At 45.1% G+C, this 23,985-nt stretch overlaps 1 protein-coding gene across 1 annotated transcript in view; it reads right to left on the reverse strand.

The window, feature by feature from the left end:
- The window catches only part of LOC147110564 (syntaxin-binding protein 4), a 200,326-nt gene that overhangs the window by 82,921 nt on the left and 93,420 nt on the right, over positions 1-23,985 (reverse strand). Inside the window, exons 6-12 of the mRNA XM_086000649.1 lie at positions 21,542-21,621; positions 20,143-20,296; positions 16,398-16,539; positions 13,899-14,005; positions 11,568-11,718; positions 9,270-9,342; positions 1,960-2,054 (exon numbers count right to left, since the gene is read on the reverse strand). Coding sequence (XP_085856775.1) covers positions 1,960-2,054; positions 9,270-9,342; positions 11,568-11,718; positions 13,899-14,005; positions 16,398-16,539; positions 20,143-20,296; positions 21,542-21,621 — 802 coding nt within the window. The remainder of the gene's footprint in view (positions 1-1,959; positions 2,055-9,269; positions 9,343-11,567; positions 11,719-13,898; positions 14,006-16,397; positions 16,540-20,142; positions 20,297-21,541; positions 21,622-23,985) is intronic.

Genomic DNA, 23,985 nt, shown 5'->3' on the forward strand with positions numbered 1-23,985 from the left:
GATTGCTAATTAATCCTTTCTCGTTACATAATACCCAGTCTAAGATGGCCTGATCTCTGGTTGGTTCCTCGACATATTGGTCCAGGAAACCATCCCATAAACACTCCAGGAATGCCTCCTCCACAGTATTGTTACTAATTTGGTTAGCCCAATCTATATGTAGATTAAAGTCACCCATGATGACTGCTGTGCCCTTATTGCACGCTTCTTTAATTTCCCTTTTAATGCCATCTCCAACCTCTGCCTTACTGTTTGGAGGTCTATATACCACTCCCACTAATGTTTTTTTCCCCTTAGTATTTCTCAATTCTACCCATACAGATTCCACATCATCAGAGCTAATATCCTTCATTACAATTGTGTTAATCCCTTCTTTAACCAGTAATGCTACCCCACCTCCCTTTCCTTTTTGCCTATCTTTCCTGATGGGGGATGAGATAAAATCAAGTTCTTACTTTCAGTCGTAACATGCACAACACAGTTTCAATTTCCCCACATCCACCTACATCTGTGTCTTCAGGCAACAGCGAGACGGCAGTTTGGAGACAGTAGCTTATGTTATGATTGAGTTACAAAATATTTTCCATTTTCATTATGATATAGTAATCTGGGATGTAATGTTTAAGTTATCCACCAGATGGAGCCTAATATTAAGGATTCACATTCACCAGTTTTTAAGGTAATGGGTCATGTATTCAATGTCCTGGTACACCAGTTTATACGGTAATGTGGCATTGCATTATGGGTATGATGACTCAGAGGTGAATCCTCCATCTTGCCATCGTGCAGTAAGAATTGTGTGCTTTGCTTGCAGCCTGTAAGAGATGTTTCTCTGCTACACCGGGTAAATAAACAGTTGGGTTTTGTTCCTAATATCTCGCTTCTCTCAGTTTCTGACCTTACTACTCGGATATCACAATTATCATCCATCGTGTACTCTATTTATGATATGAGAGTGCTGTGTTTTTCATGGGGTTCAGGTGAGAAGATGGATATTTCTTTTAAATTTAAAACAGGTTTATACTGGATCACTTTTGGTACTTAATGTTAGCATTGTGCACTCCTCAAGTCAAGTACATAGCACAGGTTACGTGCAGAATAAATCTTTCCACTCATGTCTCAACTATTCCATTTAAACCCAGCCCCAGAGAAGCACGCCCCAAACACTGGAGCAGTGTAACTTTTCCGTTTCCTGCAGCCTCCCATCATTATGGCCGCTCTGAGCAAGACTGAATGAAGTGCTTGGATTTAAACTCATGTCCCTGATGAAAAAGCAATGTTTCCACTGTGAAAAAGAGTCCACTGTGTCTCACAATTCACAGCCTAAATGTTCTATTTTGCCTTAAGGAGGGTATCAAGCTTCACCAGGAACCGTATCTTACACTCTCCATCAATCCTCAGAGCCCCACTCTGATACTATTAAATGTAATTTAAACATGTATGTATTCCACAAATCAATATTTCTATGTTGTCATTGTTTTGCTGAAATATTGGAAAATATTTTGACTTTATTATTAGGAGTTTGAGGAACAGGAGAGATCAGGAAAGCAATAATGTCTTAGCAAATTAACCAGCTATGAGATTTGAAAATTTGCTGTATTCAAAACACATTCATATTTCTATAGTGTGGTTGGAGCAAAAGTCTGTGCTGTGTCGTAATGTCAGGTAAACATTCTCACCATCGCAGCTCTATTTCTCAAATTTTCTCCTGCCTTGTTTGACCAAGTCAAATAAAGTCAAGGTCAAATCTTCATGAACCTATAGGCCATGTGTTTTAATGTCTGATTTTGCTATCTAAGTGTAAGTCTTCAGGCAAGTGTTAATATTTTTTTCTCCTGAATCCCTGAATACAAACGAGTTTGCTCACTGTAATTGCAAAAGAAAAGAAGACTTTAGCAGAAGGAAGAAGAGAAACAATGTGAAAAGGAAATGGGAGAGAGGCCACACAGAGATACTTACCAACTCGAGCTTATCCATCTTTAACCGAACATGAGGGTCCAGAGAGACCTTTTGTTTGATGCTGGGCACTTCTTTCAGAATGGATGTTTTGGCAGCTGTAGGGGGAGGAATGAAAGGGCATTACACATGCTAATTTGTGTCAAATCCAACATCCTTTGGAATGATAAATGTTCTTAGGGTTCCAAATTGTGCTGGATTCTACTTCAATCTTGGTTTGAGACCTGGACCAGTTCAGAGTATTGGTCGATAAATATGTGCACAAGCTCCTAATCCTCAATCCCATTGGCCTAACAAATATTTCCTCAAAAGGCCCGATGCTCCCTCAAAACGGGAAGAAGCATTATGACTTTTTTTTCCTGTTTTTTAATCAGAAGGTGGGTTAGATTCAGCCATGTAATTTGGACAGCCTCTCAGTATACTGAATACAGCAGATATGAGGCTTGTGGTTGCACCTTTGTCCTGTCACTGGTTGTTGGTAGAATGTTGAGTGAATACCAAGGGTCTTTGTTACTGGTGGGGCCTCATACACAGCAGGCAGCTCCTTGAAAAATGCCGGTTATACTGCCCAGTTCAGAGTGTTGGTCAATTAACATGTGCACAAGCTCCGATCCTCAATCCCATTGTACAATTTGGCCCATAATGCTAATTGTAGTGTATGTGCTTTAAGTCAGAACTACTTTTTACAGCTCCTGTATACTGTAGTACCGGCAGTAACCACACCGGTATATAAGCTGTGCGCATGCCTCTGTACCCCAGTCTAGAGATTACCCTCCTCCAGTAAAGACCTGTTATTTGTTTATGTACAGCATCCATGTAATTATTTATCCACTGAACCACGGATCTAACAGTGGCGACGAGTGCTGATGCGAATCTACCTGCAACATTTAAAAAAAAGTCGAGTCCAGGAACACGGGCGTCGACCGCGAGCAACCGCCCAGCAGTCAGGCAGAGATCCAACTTTGCTGGGGAGGCTGTGGAGAGCCGGGCTTGGTTCCCCAGCCACAACGAGCAGTAAGAGACTGACGACAGGTCCAGAGCAGACCCTTCCCGAGCAGTGGCGGCTGGAGCCGACCGACGGCAGAGAGAGAGAGAGCCGGGCAGCATCGACGAGGTAAGAAAGAGGGTGAAGAGAGCAGGGCGCAGCCGAGGGTTGATCACCGAGCGGCGTCGAGGAAAAATACTGCAAACCGGAGAGAGAGAGGGTAAGAAACAGCCGGGTTCTAGACTGAGCGGCGTCGACAAATATCAAGAGAAGAACGCGCAGAGCACAGCCAGGGATCATGGGCTGATCAGGGTCTGCGGGGCGAAGCAAGGGGAGACGCCATTGAGCCGCGGAGAAGCAGGGAGAGCGCGGGAGACGCCATTGAGCCGCGGAGAAGCAGGGAGAGCGCGGGAGGCGCCATTGAGCCGCGGAGAAGAAGGAAGAGCGTGGGAGACGCCATTTTGCGAAGCCGCAGCGGAGAAGACGGGCGAGCGCGGGAAGGAAGGAAAGCGCGGGAGACGCCATTTTGTGCCAGCGGAGAAGAAGGGGAAGCGCGGGAGGTGCCATTGGTGATAGTTAACACACAACCAAGGATGCCGAAGAGTGGCAGTATCTCTACGTTCGACAATGAAGTCGAAGATTGGGCGACATATGTGGAACGTATTGAGGTGTACTGCAGGGCGAATGAAGTGCCAGATGCTAATAAAGCACTGGTTCTGTTAAATTCCATGGGTGCAAAAACTTATGGGTTACTGCGAAATCTAATAACCCCAGAGAAGCCGGTAAACAAGAGTTTTGAAAGCATAGTAGAAATCCTACAGGACCACTTAAACCCCACACCGCTGCTGATAGCAGAACGATTTAAGTTCCATAAAAGGAACCAACACAAAGACGAAAGCAATGCTGAGTACCTAATGGAACTGCGCAAGCTATCGAAATACTGCCAGTTTGGAGCGGGACTAGCAGACACGTTAAGGGACAAGTTTGTGTGTGGGCTACAAAGTGAAGGAACCCAGAAACGGCTTCTATCAGAAAAGGACCTTACGCTGGACAAAGCTTTCAGTATGGCAGTATCACATGAAGCAGCTGCAAGGGGCGCTGCAGAGATACAACGGAGACCGCAAGAATATGGCACCAACGAAATGACCTATGGAACAGGGAAGTGCTATCGCTGCGGCAGAACAACACATGACCAGAAAGATTGTTGGTTCAAGGACCAAGTGTGCAGACAGTGTGGGAAAGCAGGACACATAGCAAGAGTCTGCAGGTCTGGGAAGAAAACCAACAGTAAGAAATCTCCACAGGAGAAGTACAAAAAGGTACACCAGGTGATGGACAGTGGTTCAGACGAACAGAAAAGTGACACAGACTCCGGAAGCAAGGAGCTGGGTTGTCTGAAACTACATAATGTAACCGAAATGGAGGATCACCAGACTATCTGGGTTACACTCAAGATAGACGGAGTCCAAGTGGAAATGGAATTGGACACAGGGTCAGCTCTAACAGTCATAAATCAAAGAGACTACAAGCGGCTATTTTCACACATACCCTTAAAAGCTACAGAGATTGTCTTGAAGACGTATACGGGGCAAAAAGTCTACCCCAAAGGAAAAATAAGGGTGAAAGCGACATATAAAGGCCAGGAAATACCTAAAATGGATATATATGTATTGCCAAATGGAGGACCACCACTGCTAGGACGTGAATGGATCCGGAAGATACATTTAGATTGGCATTCCATACAGGCACGGAAGGTGGAGGCCAAAAAGGATGACGACGTCACACCTGGACGACTATCAAAAATGCTAACTGATGCAAAAGAAGTGTTCCAGGAGGGACTAGGAACACTAAAAGGAATAACAGCAACAATTAAAATAGAGGATAATGCAAGCCCAAAGTTTCTGAAGGCCAGACCAGTGCCTTATGTGATCAGACCAGCGGTTGAAGCAGAGCTGGAAGGGTTGGAACGTTCAGGAGTACTGTCCAAAGTGGACTGGAGCGAGTGGGCTGCACCCATCGTTCCTGTAATGAAGAGGTCGTTGAGTAATACACCTGGGGAACCAAAGAAGGTCCGCATCTGTGGGGATTTTAAGGTGACAGTGAACCCAGTCCTTCACACGGTGCAATATCCGCTTCCACGAATTGAGGATATTTTCGCCTCGCTATCTGGTGGTAAACGCTTCACCAAAATTGATCTAGCCCAGGCGTACTTGCAAATGGAGGTAGAAGAAGCTTCGAAACATTACCTTACGATCAACACCCATAAAGGTCTCTATCAATACAACCGGCTGGTGTTTGGAGTAGCCTCGGCTCCGGCTATCTGGCAAAGGGCGATGGATCAGGTCCTGCAAGGGATTCCAGGGACCCAGTGTTATTTGGACGACATCTTGGTCACGGGCAAAAATGATGGTGATCACCTCGCTAACTTGGAGAAGGTGCTCACCAGATTAAAGGAATATGGGCTACGAGCTAATCGTCACAAGTGCGAGTTTTTCCAGAAACAGATCTCGTATTGTGGCCACGTCATTGATGAAGAGGGGTTACATAAGTCCCCTGACAAGATTGAGGCAGTAGTCAAGGCTCCAGCACGGGAAAATGTGTCACAACTGAGGTCGTTCCTCGGGCTGGTAAACTATTACCACAAGTTCTTACCAAATTTGTCTACGGTATTGCACCCGCTGAACACCCTACTGCAAACAGGGGGTACCATGGAAGTGGGATGACGAACGTAGACGAGCTTTCCAGAAGTGTAAAGAATTGATCACATCAAAAGAGGTGTTGGCCCATTTCAACCCAGCACTACCAATTCGTTTGGCATGTCATGCATCGCCCTACGGCATTGGAGCGGTGCTGTCGCACAAATTCCCAGACGGGTTGTAGAGGCCAGTAGCCTTTGCGTCTCGGTCACTAACCTCAGCCGAGCGCAACTACGCCCAGATTGACAGGGAGGCCCTCAGCCTAGTATGGGGAGTAAAAAAATTCAACCACTATCTGCATGGACAGAAGTTCACCTTGCTGACTGACCACCAACCACTTATCTCCATCTTTAATCCTAAGAAGGGCGTGCCAGTAATGACTGCACAGCGGTTACAAAGATGGTCCCTGTTTCTAGGGGCGAATCAATTAGAAATAGAATATAAAGGCATGAGACAGCATGGGAACGCTGATGGGCTATCGCGCCTGCCACTGCCTACGGTGGAGGAAGCACCAGCAGTGGACCCTATCGAGATATTTTATTGGTCGATAATTGAACGATTGCCAGTAACAAACGCGGATATAGAGAAGGAGACCCGCAATGATCCGACACTGTCACGGGTATATGAATTGACGGTGAGGGGATGGCCAACACATGGCGACTCACTGTTGCCAGCATTCTCATCCAGAAGAGAACAGCTGTCAGTATGCCAGGGGACAGTGATGTGTGGATCCAGAGTGGTGATTCCACCCAAGTTAAGGGAGAGAGTGCTAAATGAGCTACATGAAGGTCATCTGGGGGGAGTGAAAATGAAAAGCCTAGCTAGGGCTTATGTGTGGTGGCCGGGAATCGATCAACAAATCGATGACCTAACTAAGAGCTGCTTAGGATGCCAGAAGGTCCAAAATGCACCACCACATGCCCCTCTACACCCATGGGAGTGGCCCTCCTCTCCATGGCAATGGGTGCACATTGATTTTGCTGGTCCATTCATGGACTCAATGTTCTTAATAGCAGTGGATGCTCATTCAAAGTGGCCTGAGGTGATAAAGATGTCTTCAACCACTACAGAGAAAACGATTGCAGTCCTACAGACCATATTTGCCAGAAACGGGTTGCCAGAGCAGATCTGCTCTGATAATGGACCACAGTTTGTGTCCGACGAGTTCCAAAAATTCATGAAAAGGAATGGGGTAAGGCATTACACATCCGCCCCGTATCATCCAGCCACCAATGGATTGGCTGAGAGGTTCGTACAAACCTTTAAGAACGTGATAAAGGCCATGTGCGACGAGGAAATTCCACTACAGCATAAGATGGACAATTTCTTATTAGCCTACCGAAACGCGACACATGCAGTTACCAACCAGACCCCGGCCATGATGTTCTTTAACCGAAGGTTGAGATCTCGTCTGGACTTGCTCAGACCAAATGTGCGAAGAAATGTTGAGGACAAACAATTCCAGCACATCAACGAGAAGCCGACAAGGAGCTTCAATGTAGGGCAACCAGTCTTGGCCCGGGACTATCGAACAGAGAAGTGGCAACCCGGAATGATATGTACAAGGCAGGGGCCATTAATGTACACAGTGGATGTCGGGGAGAACATTGTGAGACGCCACGTCGATCAGATCTTAGCATCACAGGAATGCGTCAACCCCATGTCTCGAGTACCTGGGGATGAACCCGACATACCGGTAGTATCTACTTCGGACCCAGTAGCAGTGGAACCCGATGAACTACCCGATGAAAGGGGGTCAGAATCGCCTCTGCACCAAGAACAAGAACCTCCGGAAAGGTGCTATCCCGAAAGGGTCAGGAAGCCGCCCCAAAGACTGAATCTATAAATGGACTTTTGTTATTGAATGTACATGTAAAAATGTAATTGTTATTTGAATATTAAGGGGGTATTATTAATCTAAAAAGGGAGGAATTGTAGTGTATGTGCTTTAAGTCAGAACTACTTTTTACAGCTCCTGTATACTGTAGTTCCGGCAGTAACCACACCGTATATAAGCTGTGCGCATGCCTCTGCACCCCAGTCTAGAGATTACCCTCCTCCAGTAAAGACCTGTTATTTGTTTATGTACAGCATCCGTGTAATTATTTATCCACTGAACCATGGATCTAACACTAATGGATGGAAAATCACGTGATTTATTGACAACTCAACTGCAGCGTGCAATGCCCTGTCAGTGGCACGGGGGCCTTAGAAAGTTAAGACCCACATCTCAGGTTAGCAAAGCACACTAAAAACCTCTAAAACCAGATCAACCTTATTTTAAGTCCTTCTGTGCTCTCACATCCTGGTTGTTACAAGTTTTGGGTCTGCACTAGATATTTTCTTGCATTCAGCATCACTAGTCACTCCCGTAAGTGGACTCCACACCCCTTATAATCAGGTATATACCTGAAACAACAAAGTTAGTAAAATTTCCCTTTTAATGCCTCTCCTTTAGGTGTCAGACTTGGCACAATGGTAGCATGCTCGCCTCTAAATCAGAAGCATGTGGGTTCTAAATCCCCCTATAGACACTTCAGCATGTATCCTGGGATGGCACTTCACTACTGAGAGAGTGCTACACTGTCGGAGGTGCCATTTTTCGGATGAGACATTAAACCGAGGCCCTGTTTGCTCTCTCAGGTAAAAGATCTCAAAGCACTATTTGAAGAAAAGCAGGGTAGTTCTCGGGATGTCCTGACCAACATTTATCCCTTAATCAACATCACTGTAAAACAGATTATCTGGTTATTTATCTCATTGTTGTATGTGAGATCTTGCTGTGCATAAGTTGAATGCCGGATTTCCCAACATTACAATAGTGAGTACACTTCCAAAAATGAATTAATTGCTGTGAAGTGCTTTGGGATGTTCTGAGGTCATGAACGGCCCTATATATAAATGCAAGTTCTTTCTTTCTATAAAGGGACAAGTTAGATTTGAATAATTTTCTCATTTGTAAATTGAATGATTATTTACCTATAGATTGGGTACAGGAACCAACTGGTGCAGAAAGTACTTGGAGCTGGATTTAACTCGGAAAATGGCTTCTGGGTCCGATTCACATAATAGGACCCCAATTTGCATATATTTAGGTGGCCGCCTCATCCGCCTACAAGTTGACATCAGGAATGGTCGGCATCTGAGCACGTATGTAACCTACTCCTTTTTAGCTGCCTATCCACCTGGTTTCTGCTGGGCGGGTAGGGTTAAAATCGACTCCTTGGGATCTGTTCTGACACCGGAGCCAAATCAGGTGGGCTGACTGGCCACACAAGAGTGACTAGAACTTGGACAGGCCGATCACACAGACAAGCAAGTTGAACTGACCAGTCACACAGCCCAACCAGAGCCTGGACTGGCTGGTCACACAATCCATTCCTTTTTGATTCAGCCAAACATGTATAAATAACTAAAAGACCCTCTTTAATTTTCCCACTGAGCATATTTGGGCTTGGTTGAGGATACCTTGTGGTATATTATGGAGTTACATGGGTTTAACCTCAAGCAAGGTGGGTGGAAGTGAGGAAGAACTGGAGAAACAGCCTGGTAAACACTTTTCTAAAACCATGTAAATTGAAGAAGTTCAGAAGATGAAAAGCTTTGTCCCTCACCACACTAAGGTTAGATACCTGAGGCAATGAGCTCTGGCGGGCAAATGTCTGGTGACTGGGAAGGCACAAGACAGTGGTCTTCAAGTCGGGGCTGTAGAGAAAAATACAAAAGCATATGATTAGCACAAACATGTTATAATATGATGCATAGGTACTTACTATACTGGGGTTAAGGACCATAGGCCAAAGGTCAGCAGAGTAACAGATTCATATGCTGCAGATGTAGTTGGTCCCGTTGATAAGTATGGTATTTTTTCCCTCAACTTTTCTCCCGCTTCTCCTGGACAGCCACTCATTTTGGGGTACAGCTCTACAGGTGCCAGGGGCCCTCTGGCACTTCACCCAAGTGGCCATTATTTATATATGAGCCTATGCAGTGAGTATCAGCATGTTATTCACCCATAGAGAGCAGCCCTTTCTCACCCGATGTGCACACATGCACTTTTGAGTAGGAGTCACTGGACAACAACTTTAGGACTCCTAATTAAGATCAGCTAATGCAGCAAAGACCAGAGATCGCACTAGGGGCCATTGACAGGAGTACGGGAGAAAGCACTCTACTGCCTTCTGGCTGAACGAAGTTGCAGAGGCCCAGAAAGGCAGAATATTATTAAATATATTGTATTTCTATTTATAATCATGTAATTTTGAATTAGATGTCTTAAATCGATACTCCAGAGCATACACGTAAAAATGGTATTTGTAAGTCTTATTTGTTAATTCCTTAGGTAAAAAAAAACTGCGGCCTAATTTACTTGGCCATTTTGCCAGACTCATGCAGTAATTCCAGCAGATTTTTGGGCCTGCTATGTTTAAAATGTTTTGATAACTAACTTAATGGCCCAGAAATTCGGGTCGGGGGCTTTCCGCGGGTGCAAGCCCCCGACCTGCACTTACCTTGCGCGCCGGCAGTTGAGCTCTGGGCTCCCGTGGAATTCCGCTCCGGGGCCTAGCCCAGCTGCCAGCGCGCTGTGCTTGCATGTCCCAGGGGCGTAGTTAGTGTGATGCGTCCCCTGGGATCACGTGAGCCATGGGCAGCCAATCAGAGGAGGGAAAAGCCCATTCATAAGATTGACAGGAAGACCTGTCTAAATTTATGAATATACGGGCCCCAAAATAACAGTAAACCTTCAAATAATTTTTTTTTTAATCACACTTTTTAAATAAACTATAAATTACATTAAATAACTATTTTAAACAATAATTTAAATTTTTGAAAAAAATAATTTTATAAAAAAACGGGGCTAAAAATAAACTTACCTTGCTTTAAAGTATTTAAAAATAATAAACCTGTGGAAAAAATGTTTTAATTTTAATTAATTGGCCACTTACCTTTTAAAATGCAGGCCTTACGTCTGGTTTTTACATTTCTAAAATCTAAAGACTTCCCCTCACGGAAAAACCTGTAAAAAAACGTAAGTTCAAAGCGCACGCGTTCGACCTCTGAACCCCTTCGTTCAGAGGAACGGAAGTGGCGGATTCCCGTGCATGCGCAGTGCATGCAAGAAACCAGCACTTCCATCGGGTCCACGCGTGAGTACCCCGTGCGTACTCACGCGTTGGGACCCGAATTTCTGGGCCATTATCTTGACATCGTACACGCCCAGATGAGTCCAGCTGTGATGCTCATTCTACCTTCATCTACAGAATGCTATGGTACGTCAAGTGATGGTCTAATTCACTCTCTGCCTCTGTCTTTATTGCTGTCTGAGAAGAAAGAAAGAACTTGCATTTATATCGTGCTTTCCACCACCTCAGGACATCCCAAAGCGCTTTACAGCCTATGAAGTACTTTTGAAGTGGAGTCACTGTTGTAATGTAGGAAACGCGGCAACCAATTTGCGCACAGCAAGCTCCCATGAACAGCAATGTGATAATAACCAGATTATCTGTTTTAAGCTGTTGGTTGAGGGATAAATATTGGCCAGGACACTGGGGAGAACTCCCCCTGCTCTTCTTCGAAATAGCAGCATGCGATTTTTTATGTCCACCTGAGAGGGAAAGTGGAGCCTCGGTTTAACATCTCATCTGAAAGATGGTACCTCCGACAGTGCAGCGCTCCCTAGATTTTATACTCAAGTTTCTGGAGTGGAACCCATGACTTTCTGACTCAAAAGCGAGAGTGCTATCACTGAGCCACAGCTGACACCAGAGGTTAGATAGGTGGTTGAAGGAAAGGGGAACAAAGGGATATGGGAACAGGGCAGGCACGTGGAATTAGGACTTCTGCTTATGTGGAGGATAAACACCAACACGGACTGCCGGTTTCCATTTTGTAATTGCTATGTAGTTCTCTGTAATATCCTTCACACTGACCTTGGGTGTTCTCACATGAACCTTCAGCCTGCAAGAACTGTAGCCATTTCCAGTGTTCTTCTGAGCCGAGTGGTCCCCATTGTGTAATGAAGTACGAGGATGTAAAAGTCCTTTGCCTGGTAAAAAGGCAATTGTTGTGGTTCCTTCATTCCTTTAAATAAATTATAAGAATAAAATTAAAAACACAGTTACAAACTTGTGGGACACTCCACAGCAGGTAGGTACAAAAATGGATTTGTCAAATGGTGTGTTTCAAAACCAGTTTAGCTTCAAACCTGCAACGCAATGCGGTTTAACTAAACACGAACAGACTCAGCTGGACCACACACAGTTAAACTTAAAGCTTTTCCACAATGGCATGGGCCAGAAGATGCAGGGTTCGAGCCCCACTCCAGACAGTCCCGCCGAGTGGAGTTGGAGCTCCAGCTTTGAATTCTGGGTTGACATCCAGCGGGATACTCGCATCCAGTGGGTGGGGGTGGCCCCCCGCCATATAGGACTAACCACCCTACTGGCTGCTATAAAGATGGTAACGTCCATGGAAGGAGCGTTCACGTGGCCAGTCAGACTGTTAATCAGCCTGTAAATCCTTCCACTACTTCATACTATTCCCCAAAGGAACACAATGAGAACACATGAAAAGAAGATTAACTTTTCAGTCCGTATTTTACTTTCAGAAGGATATTAAGGCCCTGAAATTCCTTGACTTCAATGAAAAGGAAAACCGGGCGATTGTATGATAAGCTGCCCACTGCTGCAGGGCACCAAGAACGATCCACCCAATATGTGGAGAATGATCATGGGTGTGAAGCAACAATTCCACTCCATGGCAAAGTGTGCTGGCCCTCCAATTCACTGCACCACCTTTATGTTTAAGAAGAGTAGACTTTACCTTCAAAACTATTAATGATACCCTAGGAAATATGAAGTGAAAATAATGCATGGTATTCAACAATTATCATTTCTAAGTTAGTTATATCTGAGAATCTCATAAGAAAGACTTGCATCTTTCACAACCTCAGGATATCCCAAAGCGCTTTACAGAGAATGAAGTATTTTGAACTGTAGTCACTGTTGTACTGTAGGAATTGCGGCAGCCAATTTGTGCACAGCAAGCTCCCAAATAAAGCAATGTAGTAAATAACCAGATCACCTCTTTTTTAGAAGTTGGTTGACGGTTAAATGTTGGCCAGGGCATCGGGAGAACTCTGCTGCTCTTCTTTAAAATAGTCCCATAGGATCTTTTACACGCACACGAGCGGGCAGACAGGGCCTCGGTTTAATGTCTCATCTGAAAGACGGCACCACCGACAGTGCAGCACTCCCTCAGTATTGCACTGAAGTGCCAACCCGGATTGTGTGCTCAAGTCTCTCGAGTGGGGCTTGAACCCACAACCTTCTGACTCAGATTCGAGAGTGCTACCACCGAGCCACAGCTAACAAACAATATGATGGTGGAGCCCAGCACATGAGTGCAAAAGACAAGGCTGAAGCGTTTGCAACCATCTTCAGCCAGAAGTGCCAAGTAGATGATCCATATCAGTCTACTCCTGAGGTCCCCACCATCACAGAAGCCAGTCTTCATCCAAATCGATTCACTCCCCGTGTATTACCATCGCTGAATCCCCCACCATCAGCATCCTGGGGGTCACTATTGACCAGAAACATAACTGGACCAGCCACATAAATACTGTGGCAACAAGAGCAGGTCAGAGGCTGGGTATTCTGCGGCGAGTGTCTAACCTCCTGACTCCCCAAAGCTTTTCCACCATCTACAAGGCACAAGTCAGGAGTGTGATGGAATACTCTCCACTTGTCTGGATGAGTGCAGCTCCAACAACACTCAAGAAGCTTGACACCATCCAGGACAAAGTAGCCCGCTTGATTGGCACCCCCTCTACCACCTTAAACATTCACTCCCTCCACCACCAGCATACCGTGGCTGCAGTGTGTACCATCTACAAGATGCACTGCAGCAACTCGCCAAGGCTTCTTCGGCAGCACCTCCCAAACCCACAACCTCTTCAACCTAGAAGGACAAGGGCAGCAGGCGCATGGGAACACAACCCCCTCCAAGTTCCCCTCCAAGTCACACACCATCCTGACTTAGAAGTAGATTGCCGATCCTTCATCGTCGCTGGGTCAAAATCCTGGAACTCCCTCCCTAACAGCACTGTGGGAGTACCTTCACTACGCGGACTGCAGCGGTTCAAGAAGGCGGCTCACCACCACCTTCTCAAGGGCAAGTAGGGGTGGGCAATAAATGCTGGCCTTGCCAGCGATGCCCACATCGCATAAACAAATTTTAATAATGTAAAATAGCCTACTTACGTAAACCTTATTTTATTGATGATGCTTCTGGCTTCCTCATATGTTACTCCAAGCAGAGACTTTTTGTTAATAGCGATCAGCTGGTCTCCGGGATGAAGTCGGCCATCCTTCAAACAATTACAGGAAAATCCACTTAAAGATCAAGCAGACGATTGTAATTTTATTATTTTAGCAGGAACATGCAGAATTTCATCACTCAGTCTCACGTCAGCACGATTATTCTGCTGTAATTCTAAGATTTTTCAAGGTGATGCAAGCCATTAAAATGTATATTTTCCGTGATTTTTTTTGTGCGTATCAAGGTGAGAAATGTTGGTGCTGTGAAATGGAACAAATTTCTACTTTTGACAACCAGTGTCAGCATCAAGCGTGCTCAGGTCACGTATGGCACAGTTAGATAGGAAGCAAAGGGCCCTCTTCTCTCCCCCAACAATGTGCCTTAACCCAACCGCAGAAGAGCACCCCTACTCCGCTTGTGTGACATTTCCCATACTAGGGGGCAGATCACAGAATCACAGAATCACAGAATCTACAGTGCAGATAGAGGCCATTTCGGCCCATCGAGCCTGCACCGACACACATCCCACCCCATCCCCGCAACCCCACGTATTTAATCCCCTAACACTAAGGGTCAATTTATCACAGCCAAATCAACCTAACCTGCACATCTTTGGACTGTGGGAGGAAACCGGAGCACCCGGAGGAAACCCACGCAGACACAGGGAGAATGTGCAAACTCCACACAGATGTTGAACTTCATCACCTGGGTAGTCAGGAGGAGTGGATCGCTCGCCCATTATCATTGAAATGAATGGATTGAAAATCAGGCGGGTTCAATAACCAGATTCCCAGGCAGTGAAGACAAAAATCTACCCTGGGTCTCTTTAAGTCAGTTGCCAATTTGGTGTCAAATTGTGCCCAGTTGTCTTTGCTGCAGGCCTAGGCCCACTTGGAACCCTATCTGACTTCCCAGACTATTTCATTTGGGAGCATTACAGCCAGCAGAAAGACTTTCATCCTATCAGACTTGGCTGGATTTTAATCCCCGGTTCCAGAGGTGAAAGGATTCTACACCATCCAGCCAACCTCATCATATTCAGCATGTCTTACCTGGTGTCCATGCACCAGGATGGAGTAGTCTACAGCCTTGGTGTTTAATATTGTTCTCTAGCTCAAAATTGGATACACATCATTGTCACATTTCATGCATTCTGACTATTTCCCCCTGCAATGATCTTGGTATGATTTTTATTAAATTGTTACTATTAAGTCAAATTCAGTTCACTAGGGATTAAGATCCCCCACAGCAATTTAAGGTGAGGAGCAATGAAGTGGATAAGATGGACCAGTTTGTGGAATACTGCTTCCCACATTTCGACTTGAAACAATAAGAGTAATTTTGACTTTGGGTAATCGGGTAAAACGGGTGATATTGGATCAGCCGCCCGTTATACACCGCTCCCGATGTCGTCCATTTTGCACTATTACCCAAAGTCAAAATTAGCCCCATTAACTCATCTAAGACAGGACATTGGGTGATTATGTTGAAGTGGCTTCTCTCCTGTGAGCCACCCAGAGTCAGTATATGGAACAGGCCTATTCAATTGGGAATAGCAGAGGGTAGTTTCTGGGTGGCCTCTATCAAAAGAGGGGGTGGGAGGAAACAGTATCTGGTTTGATTGACAGTCCTATTGGCCAACCCCTGGACAGGAAGAAGGTCAGAGGTCAGGCTGCTAATTTCCTGAAAAGGAAAAACACACAAGTGGGAAAGCTGTCTGCTAAAGCTGCTAAGGAAAGTTAGCACTAGGGGCAAAGGCCTCTTTGAGTAGAATAGGGCTAAGCAATCACAGAGAAAAGATACTGGTGTGAAGAGTATGTTCTAACTTGCAAACTGGGAGGGTGTAGCTTGCTTTGTTATTTCATGTTACAGGAAGCGCTAAGGAACAAGTTAAAATTCACGATTAACTGCTTTGTTCCGCCACATGTAACCTGATTTAAAAAAAACAGCTTCTTGATTTTTCTTTCCATTGGCCTCATCTCACAAGTGTTAATCAGTCTACCTTTCAGAAGCCTGAGGAAACGCACATGGGGACACGTGAGATTACAGTATTCAGTTCATTTAACACAGGGCTTCATTGTAAAGGCCCCGGATTATACTATTGCATGAGTAGACATTGGGCAGTCAAACTGAACTCCTGATTGTAAAGGACATGGGATCTGTTTACAAGTGACACTGAACCTGAGAGGATATCTAGAGTAGACGTAAAACCTCTAACAATCACCAAATAAGGGCATGACAGTTATCACTTAGATTTGAACTCCAGTTGAAAGGTATAATTATCTCAAGGCTCTTGAATCAGCCTCAAATGAGTTATTCAAACTTTAAATTGGAGAATATGAGAAAAAGAGTTGAGTTATTTTTTTATATATAGACCTGACCTCAAAAAATTTTTTTCAAATCACACTAATGGCCACCCGTCATGATTATTTCATTCTTACTTTCTGACAATCTCCCCAGGCGATGATATCCTCCACATACACTTTGGGTCCATCAGGCCTGTTGGATCCTCCTGTAACCGTCAGTCCGAGGCCTGCTGATTTGGTGATGGTAATGAGCTGAATTCCATCATCACTATGGCAACTAAGTGGAGGAAATAATCTAAAACGTAAACTGTGACAGACTATAATAAGTACAGGTTCTTTAGAGACAAAATCACTGTGGTTATTCAAAATGCAATGAATTTTATGTTCTTAAAGCAAAATTATGAAGCAGAATTTGACACATGCGCATGTATGTTTCTTCACATAAGGGACAGGGGGAATGTTTTTCCCAATTTGCACTCCCTGACAGTATAAAGAATGTCTGGTTTGTCACAATTCATTACCAACACTGAACTTCCCCACTTTGCTGTCAAAGTAGCATCTTGCACATGTCACCTGGCATGCTTGAGGTGATGGGCCAAAAATTGCAGTCGGCGGCGTAGCTTCGGGGTACGCTGCCGACCTGCGAAAAGAATACGTACTTAGCTCGTGCGAGGCCCGAATCGGCCTAGATTTTCAGTGTGCCGTGAGGCGGGCTTTTAGACGTGCGGGGGGCTAAAATCCCGAATTCGGGGGTCCCAACACCATCCCGCCCAAAACTCGCCTCCATGTAAGTTTCAAAGGAGGCGGGTACCCGCCCCGCACTGGGACCCGCCGACCCGAGGCGGGAAGGGAATAGTGCCAATTAACTGCCTGTTAACAGGCAGTTTTTAGCCTAATCCCTATTTTGAAGGGTGTCGTGTGGGATTCCCGACGGCTCCAAACCATGCCAGGTTAGAGGAGTCAGGCCGTCGGGTTGAAGGACTTGGAGGGGTCGCGATGTCAGTGTTCAGGTGAGTGATGGGTGCATGAGTGCAAAGGTAAGTGTGTTTGGTGTGTCTAAAGTGTGTAAAGAAGTTTAAATTACCTGTACTTACCTTAACAGCCTTTCTTCCTCTAGGCATCGGGAGTCCATCACTCAGCCGGCACTGAAAGCAGAATGGCTGCGATCTGTCAAAAGTGACAGCCTGCAGCTTTCAGTGCCGGTGAGAGTTCTAACTGAGTCTGCGTAGAAGGACTCAGGTTAGAAGTCAGACTGTCAGTGTTTGACAGCTTCAAACAGCTGTGAAACACTGATATTTCATCTGTCAGCACGTCTTGACATGAAATTTCAGTCTGTGACGTCACCTGTTGCCGAGTGGCCCTTAATTGGCCTGCTGAGCCCGTTGGGCGGGCTCAACAAGGTCAATCAAGGGAAAATCGCGTGGATTGGCCGGACGTCGATGGAGGCGGGATTAATACCTGAAAGTTGTAGTCCCGCCTCCTTCTGGACTGCTGAATGAAAATCCAGCCCTTGCTCTTCAGTGCTGCAGAGTTGTGTGCAGCATAGGACATCACAAAGGTTAGGAGTGCAGCGTACAGTCTGTGCATAAGGGAAGACACGCCCACAAAAGTAGTCAAAACTAAGCCACGCCCACAGAAACTTCTCAGTCTCTCCCATTGAAATTACATTTTAAAACCTTCTAAAACCCTTCTAAAAACTTTTAATTAAATTGATACTTGGACTTATTTCATATATCAGCATTTTTTTTTCATCCAAACTCTCAATTTATTAGTCCCTATGTATACAACCTCCTGTTTTGATACTCACTAAAGGTCTAACAATGTTTTATATCTCCTACAAGTAATGTTGTTGAACTTCAATGTTCATTTTCAGGATTAAAATAATATTATTCAGGCTTCATTTAGACAGGTAACAGATATATCTGTTTTCCTTGTTATGGATGCATTATATTGTTTATGTTGTTCATGTTTGAGTTGAAAGGACAGAATTGGTCACTGAAATCTGATAGATGTTCACTTTATTTAACTTTCTTATTCAACTTCCCAAGTAATTAAAATGAAGATCAGTAAAGATAGTTTTGGTACATATTTTACAACAGAGAACTTCAGAATTGTTAGATAATTTATTTGGGCTGTACCCTATCATACTGCTGCAAAAGACAAGGGCCAAACATATTGCAAGTTTAATTATCAGGTTTCTCTTTACAAAGATATATTTGCAAATATTTCTTGGGAAAATATAAGTAAACGGCCAAAATATATACACTCCTAAAATTGCTTTGTAGCATTGTTAAGAAAACATGTAAGGGTGGACTAATCATTTTGCAATGCAATTCCAATCAAAATCGCTTGATAAGGTTGTAAACGGTGCTATCCCGTGTTTGTCTTGGCATCGGGGAAATGCAAAGTGGTGATTTTTCAACTGCGGATCTTCTTTTACGATGTGAAACAGGCTCCTACGCCAGCAACTGTAAGAGTTTCGTCCGTAATTGCTGGGCAGTTGGCGGGCAATGTGCCAGCAATTGTGAGTTTCTCGGCGGTGCGGATGATCTGTCAAGGCATACCTTGACAGATCGCAAGTTCGGGATTCAGCGCATGCGCAAGCACATGCAGAAATCCCGAACTTGTGATGTATTTCAAAGGTGGTATGATGGTGTACTCTCAGTCATACCCACCGCAAAATCCGGGCCGATATAAATCCAGCAGCACGCCAGAGCAATGGCCGACACCTCATTGTCTCAATCTGTCTCTGGTACCATTTGGCCTCAATAGAAGTCAGCCCCTGCACTCAAATTTTCATTTTTTTATGACTGCCAGTATTGTCAAATAGGGGATGCTTCTTGGCATTGGGAGCAGGTCACAGCTCGACACCAGCATAATTCTGTTTCTAAACAATCATTCAAGCTTTTAAGATCTAGCCACTTTTGTTTATTTGTAAACTCATGTGCTCTCTTAGTTGGTGCACTGCCATAGGATTTCCTCTTTCCCCCCCTTAATTGGAGTAGATCTCTGGCAGGGCAGGACTTTCACTCGCCCTGCAGATGCCCCGTTGACTCTGCCTGTATTTCTGGTCCTGGGGTCATTTACATATGGGAGATGGGCTTCCGGCCTTTGCTGAGGGGTCAAGCCAATATAGGTGCAGAGATTGCAGTGGTAAGCCTCAAGGGCCTACCACAGCAGGGAAAAGAGGTGGGAAGCACATTTTTAGTTTTACCGATGGAGAATGCACACAGCCCAAGAGCACAGACAACTCTTCAATTTTTGTTTCCTACATTACAACAGTGACTACACTTCAAAAGTACTTCATTGGTTGTAAAGCGCTTTGGGAAGTCCTGAGGCCATGTAAAATGCTATATAAATGCAAGTTCTTTCTTTCTTTCCTGACTTCGCTGACTTCAGAATCTCGATGCCAGGACCCAACGGGTTTGAAGAGTGCAAATGGTGGAAAAACATGGCAGGAGTAGTTTGCCCTGACAGACTTGGCTACGGAGAATGGTGGGGGGGCAGGAACTCAACCTCAAATTACTTTCCACCACAGCCGGCCACAGCTCCTGCACAAGATCAGCACGAGGAGGCAGGAAGTCGAGACCACAGTATCAATGTATTAAATATTCCAGAGAGATCGCCGCATCATGAAAGCAGCGAAGCTTTAATGTGCAAGGGTAATGACATTTCTTTATGCCACGATATTGTACAGTGCACGAAAGCTCCTGAAGTTATGGAGATACTCCCATTTTAAATGGTGTTTGATGCACAGAAACAGGCCAGTAACAATCAGAGGTTTGATAGGCTGTGTATATCAACAAATTAGGTTAGGAAACAACATGATGAATGCCACACAAATAAATTCACAAAAATGATAAACAGTTGTCAGACATACTGTGCATTGGAGCGACGTAAAGTCCCAGTGTTTCCACTGGACGAGTTACGAGAACTGGTAGGGCTTAGCAGTCGAGGACTCAGGGAAGTTGATGAGGAGTCTGATGATGATCTGTGTAAAGATCTGCCTGATGATGATCTCTGTAAAGATCTGCCTGTTCCAAATCCGAAGGGGAAAGGGAAAAGGATAATTAACAAATGAGATGAAATGCAAGGATTTCTTATCTCAGTCTCTACGTTCATTGCTTGTTTCAAGTCTCACCGGACACCATAAAGCAGCACTCAAAAGATTATGGTGCCATCAAAATGGCTGTCTCCAGTTTCCTTTCATTCAGTCAATCAGTCTAATTCTCCCCCCAGCACTGACCACCCTCAAGAACAAGGCTCAATAGCACAATGAAATGTTAGGTATACATGTCAACTACTGCATCTCTGGAGCTGGTGGACCTCCAAAACACACAATCTCACTCAGCCAAGGTAACAATGGTGGAGCGGGACTTTCTTTATGCCATTCACATACGTGCCTGACCTCATCAGAAATCCTGGGGTCTGGTAATTAACATACAGTGGGCAAGTTAACGTGTGCCAGTATCGCAGTACTTGGAGCACCCACTGGTGAGGCTGGTGGTGAAATGGTGGTGTTGGAAAGCCACTGAGCAGCAGTGGTGGCAGGAGGTCGATTGCAGAGGAAATGAGTAGCTCTATATCGCAACCAGCTGCTGTAATGAAACTGAACTTAAATAGTCTTGTGGGCCCCAACTCCCCTCTTCAAACGTACCTTATGTCTGCTTCTTGGGGGCTTCTTGGGTGATCTGCAGGCTAGACTGGTGGGGCTTCTGCCCGGTGAAATCATTCCCTCCATGGCCCACCTCCATCCATGATGTCAGGTAGCAAGGGGCAGACACAAGAACTGCCCGCCCGCATCCCCCAGAAACTCCAGAACTTCTTGAACGGAGCGGAGACCTGGCCATAAGCAGTTCCCACCCCAAAATCTGCTCCCATTCATACTGATAGCGCCCCAATGGTGGTGGATTTTTGGGACCAGTGAGTTTAGAGGGAATACATTTTGGAAATAGGTCATATTTCTATATTGAGTACCTTGAATTCTGCTTCTAAAGAATGTTATGCTTTATATTAAAGTGTATTTAAAATACAAACCTCAACACAAGAAGTGTTTTGCAGTAGTACGTAATGCACCAGATATCGCTTCAGCCAACACACAAACTTTCACCAGTCAGAGTGCTGTTTAAACTGGCTCTAAATGAGCCTGCCCAAAACTGCCCAATACCCGCACAAAGTTTCTTTAATAAGTGTGAGTCCTTTGCAATATACGACTGGTTTTACTGTATGACAAACTTTGGAAACACTTTCTATTATCAGAAAAAGAAAATGAAACTTACCAGTTCCTTCTGGGATAGGTGATGCTGATTCTGTACTACTTCTGGATCCACAGTTCTCTAATAATTCTGAAAACTCTCTCCTGTTCAAAATGAAAAGGGATTATGATTACCAAGGGTACAATATTTAGGGATGTTTAAATTACTAAGAAAACTATTGAAATGACTTTTTGGGATAGATTTACATCATATATTTCAGTTGTGGTGTTAGCTGTGGCTCAGTAGTAGCACCCTTGCCTCGGAGTCTAGAAGGTTGCAGGTTCAAGAACCACACCAGAGGCTTGAGTGCATAATCTGGGCTGGCACTGTCGGAGGTGCCGTCTTTCGGATGAGATGTTAAACCGAGGCCCCGCCTGCTCTCTCAGGTGGATGTAAAAGATCCCATGCCACTATTTTGAAGAAGAGCAGGGGAGTTATCCTCAGTGTCCTGGCCAATATTTATCCCTTCAACCAACATCATTAAACCTGGGATGGCAGGAATGACATATGAGGAGAGATTGGGTCATTTGGGCTTATACTCACTGGAGTTCAGAAGAATGAGAGGGGATCTCATTGAAACTTATAAAATTCTAACAGGACTAGACAGACTTGATGCAGGAAGGATGTTCCCGATGGCCGGGGAGTCCAGAACCAGGGGTCACAGTCTAAGGATAAGGGGTAAGCCATTTAGGACAGAGATGAGGAGGAATTTCTTCACCCAAAGAGTGGTGAACCTGTGGAATTCTCTACCACAGAAGGCAGTTGAGGCCAATTCATTAAATATATTCAAGAAGGAGTTAGATATATTTCTTAAGGCTAAAGGGATCAAGGGGTATGGGGAGAAAGCAGGGACCAGGTACTGAATTTGGATGATCAGCCATGATCTAATTGAATGGTGGAGCAGGCTTGAGGGGCCGAATGGCCTACTCCTGCTCCTATCTTCTATGTTTCTATGTTTAAACCAAATTATCTGACCATTTATCTCATTGCTGTTGGTGGGAGCTCGCTGTGTGCAATTTGGCTGCCATGTTTCCTATATTACAACAGTGACTGCACTTCAAAAGTACTCCATTGGCTGTAAAGTGCTTTGGATGTCCTGAGGTTGTGAAGACGCTGTATAAATACATGTTTCTTTCTTTCATTCAAGTGTTCCGATATTCAGAGTTATTCCGGATGCACTGATTTTGTGAGTGTAATTCAATGCTGTAACATTGTCCCCACTTTAGATTGGTGTTCCTGAATTTCAAAATCTCCTTTCAGCTTTAACACGATTGGTCGTAAGACTTTGAGTTACAAGAGTTGAGGTATAAACCAAGCCCTAAATGCTAAAAAAAAAATCACACTTCTCAATCAAAGGGATTAACACTTCATTGTATTTTGATGGTACCTAGTTTATGTTTTAAGGCAGGGGTTCTCAACATATTTGCTTCTGAGGCCCCCCTCCCGTGTTATAAAAATTCCACGCACTCCCTGTAGGGGAGAGAAGGGGATGTGGGGTGTGGGGAGAAGTGGGTAGGGGAGAGAAGAGGATGTGTGTGGGAGGAGACAGTGGGTGTGGGGGAGAAGAGGGTGTGTGAGGGGCAGGGATGGGGGTTCATCTCACATGGTTGCTATTAGCAACCATTAAAGTTCACTAGGCCTCAGCCCCTCAACACAAACAGGGATAACTTTCCTCCCACTTTACAGTGCCTGGCGGCCTTCGCCTCCAGGCCCCAGGCCTCACACACCCTCCGACAGATCTTCGATGCACTCGAAGGTGGTCTCGAACTGAAAAGAGTTCAAAAACAGCAACAGGTTGTCCAGCACCGCCACGTTGTTCACCTGCATCTTCGCCATGGCTCCTACGGGGCAATTTTGTGTTTTTGTTTTCCCTCAGGCCCACCCGCGCCGATTGAAAACAGAGACCGAGGCCCCAGGCCAGCTTGGTAGAGCGTGACGGGCCCAAAGTCTTTGCTTTCCCGCAGAAGCTCCGGCCCATCCTCCTCCTCCACCTGCCGCTCCCAATTGGTTGGCAGAGCACCCACAGGCAGCGCGTGCCTTTATTGCCACTGAAGGCCCGGGCAGCCCAGGCCTGGCCTTGCGACCTCCCCGCAGTGCGCAACCTGCAGGTGGCAGCAGTGAGTCGGGTTCACCCAAAGCCACCTGCTAAAATTAATCGATCTCCCATGGTGTGGACCCCTTGACATCTTCTTACGGATCCCTGGTTGAGAGCCCCTGTTTTAAAGTATGCATCATCACAATACCACACGTATTAATCTCTAGAGGTAAAAACAACAACTGCAGCGCTGAAAACAGGAATAAAACCAGAAAATGTTGTAAATACACAGCAGGGCCATTTGTGTGAATGGTCTATGCCCGAGAGGTTAATCCAATGTTTCTTTTTACAAATGCTGATGGTCCTGTATTGCCAGCATTTTCTGTTTCTATTACAGTGTTAATTCCTATTGAGAGGTGCAAAATCTGATCTA

The sequence above is a fragment of the Somniosus microcephalus genome, chromosome 11 (assembly GCF_052327205.1).
Source record: "Somniosus microcephalus isolate GS21.2 chromosome 11, FLI_Smic_1.0, whole genome shotgun sequence".
Classification (NCBI taxonomy): Eukaryota; Metazoa; Chordata; class Chondrichthyes; order Squaliformes; family Somniosidae; genus Somniosus; species Somniosus microcephalus.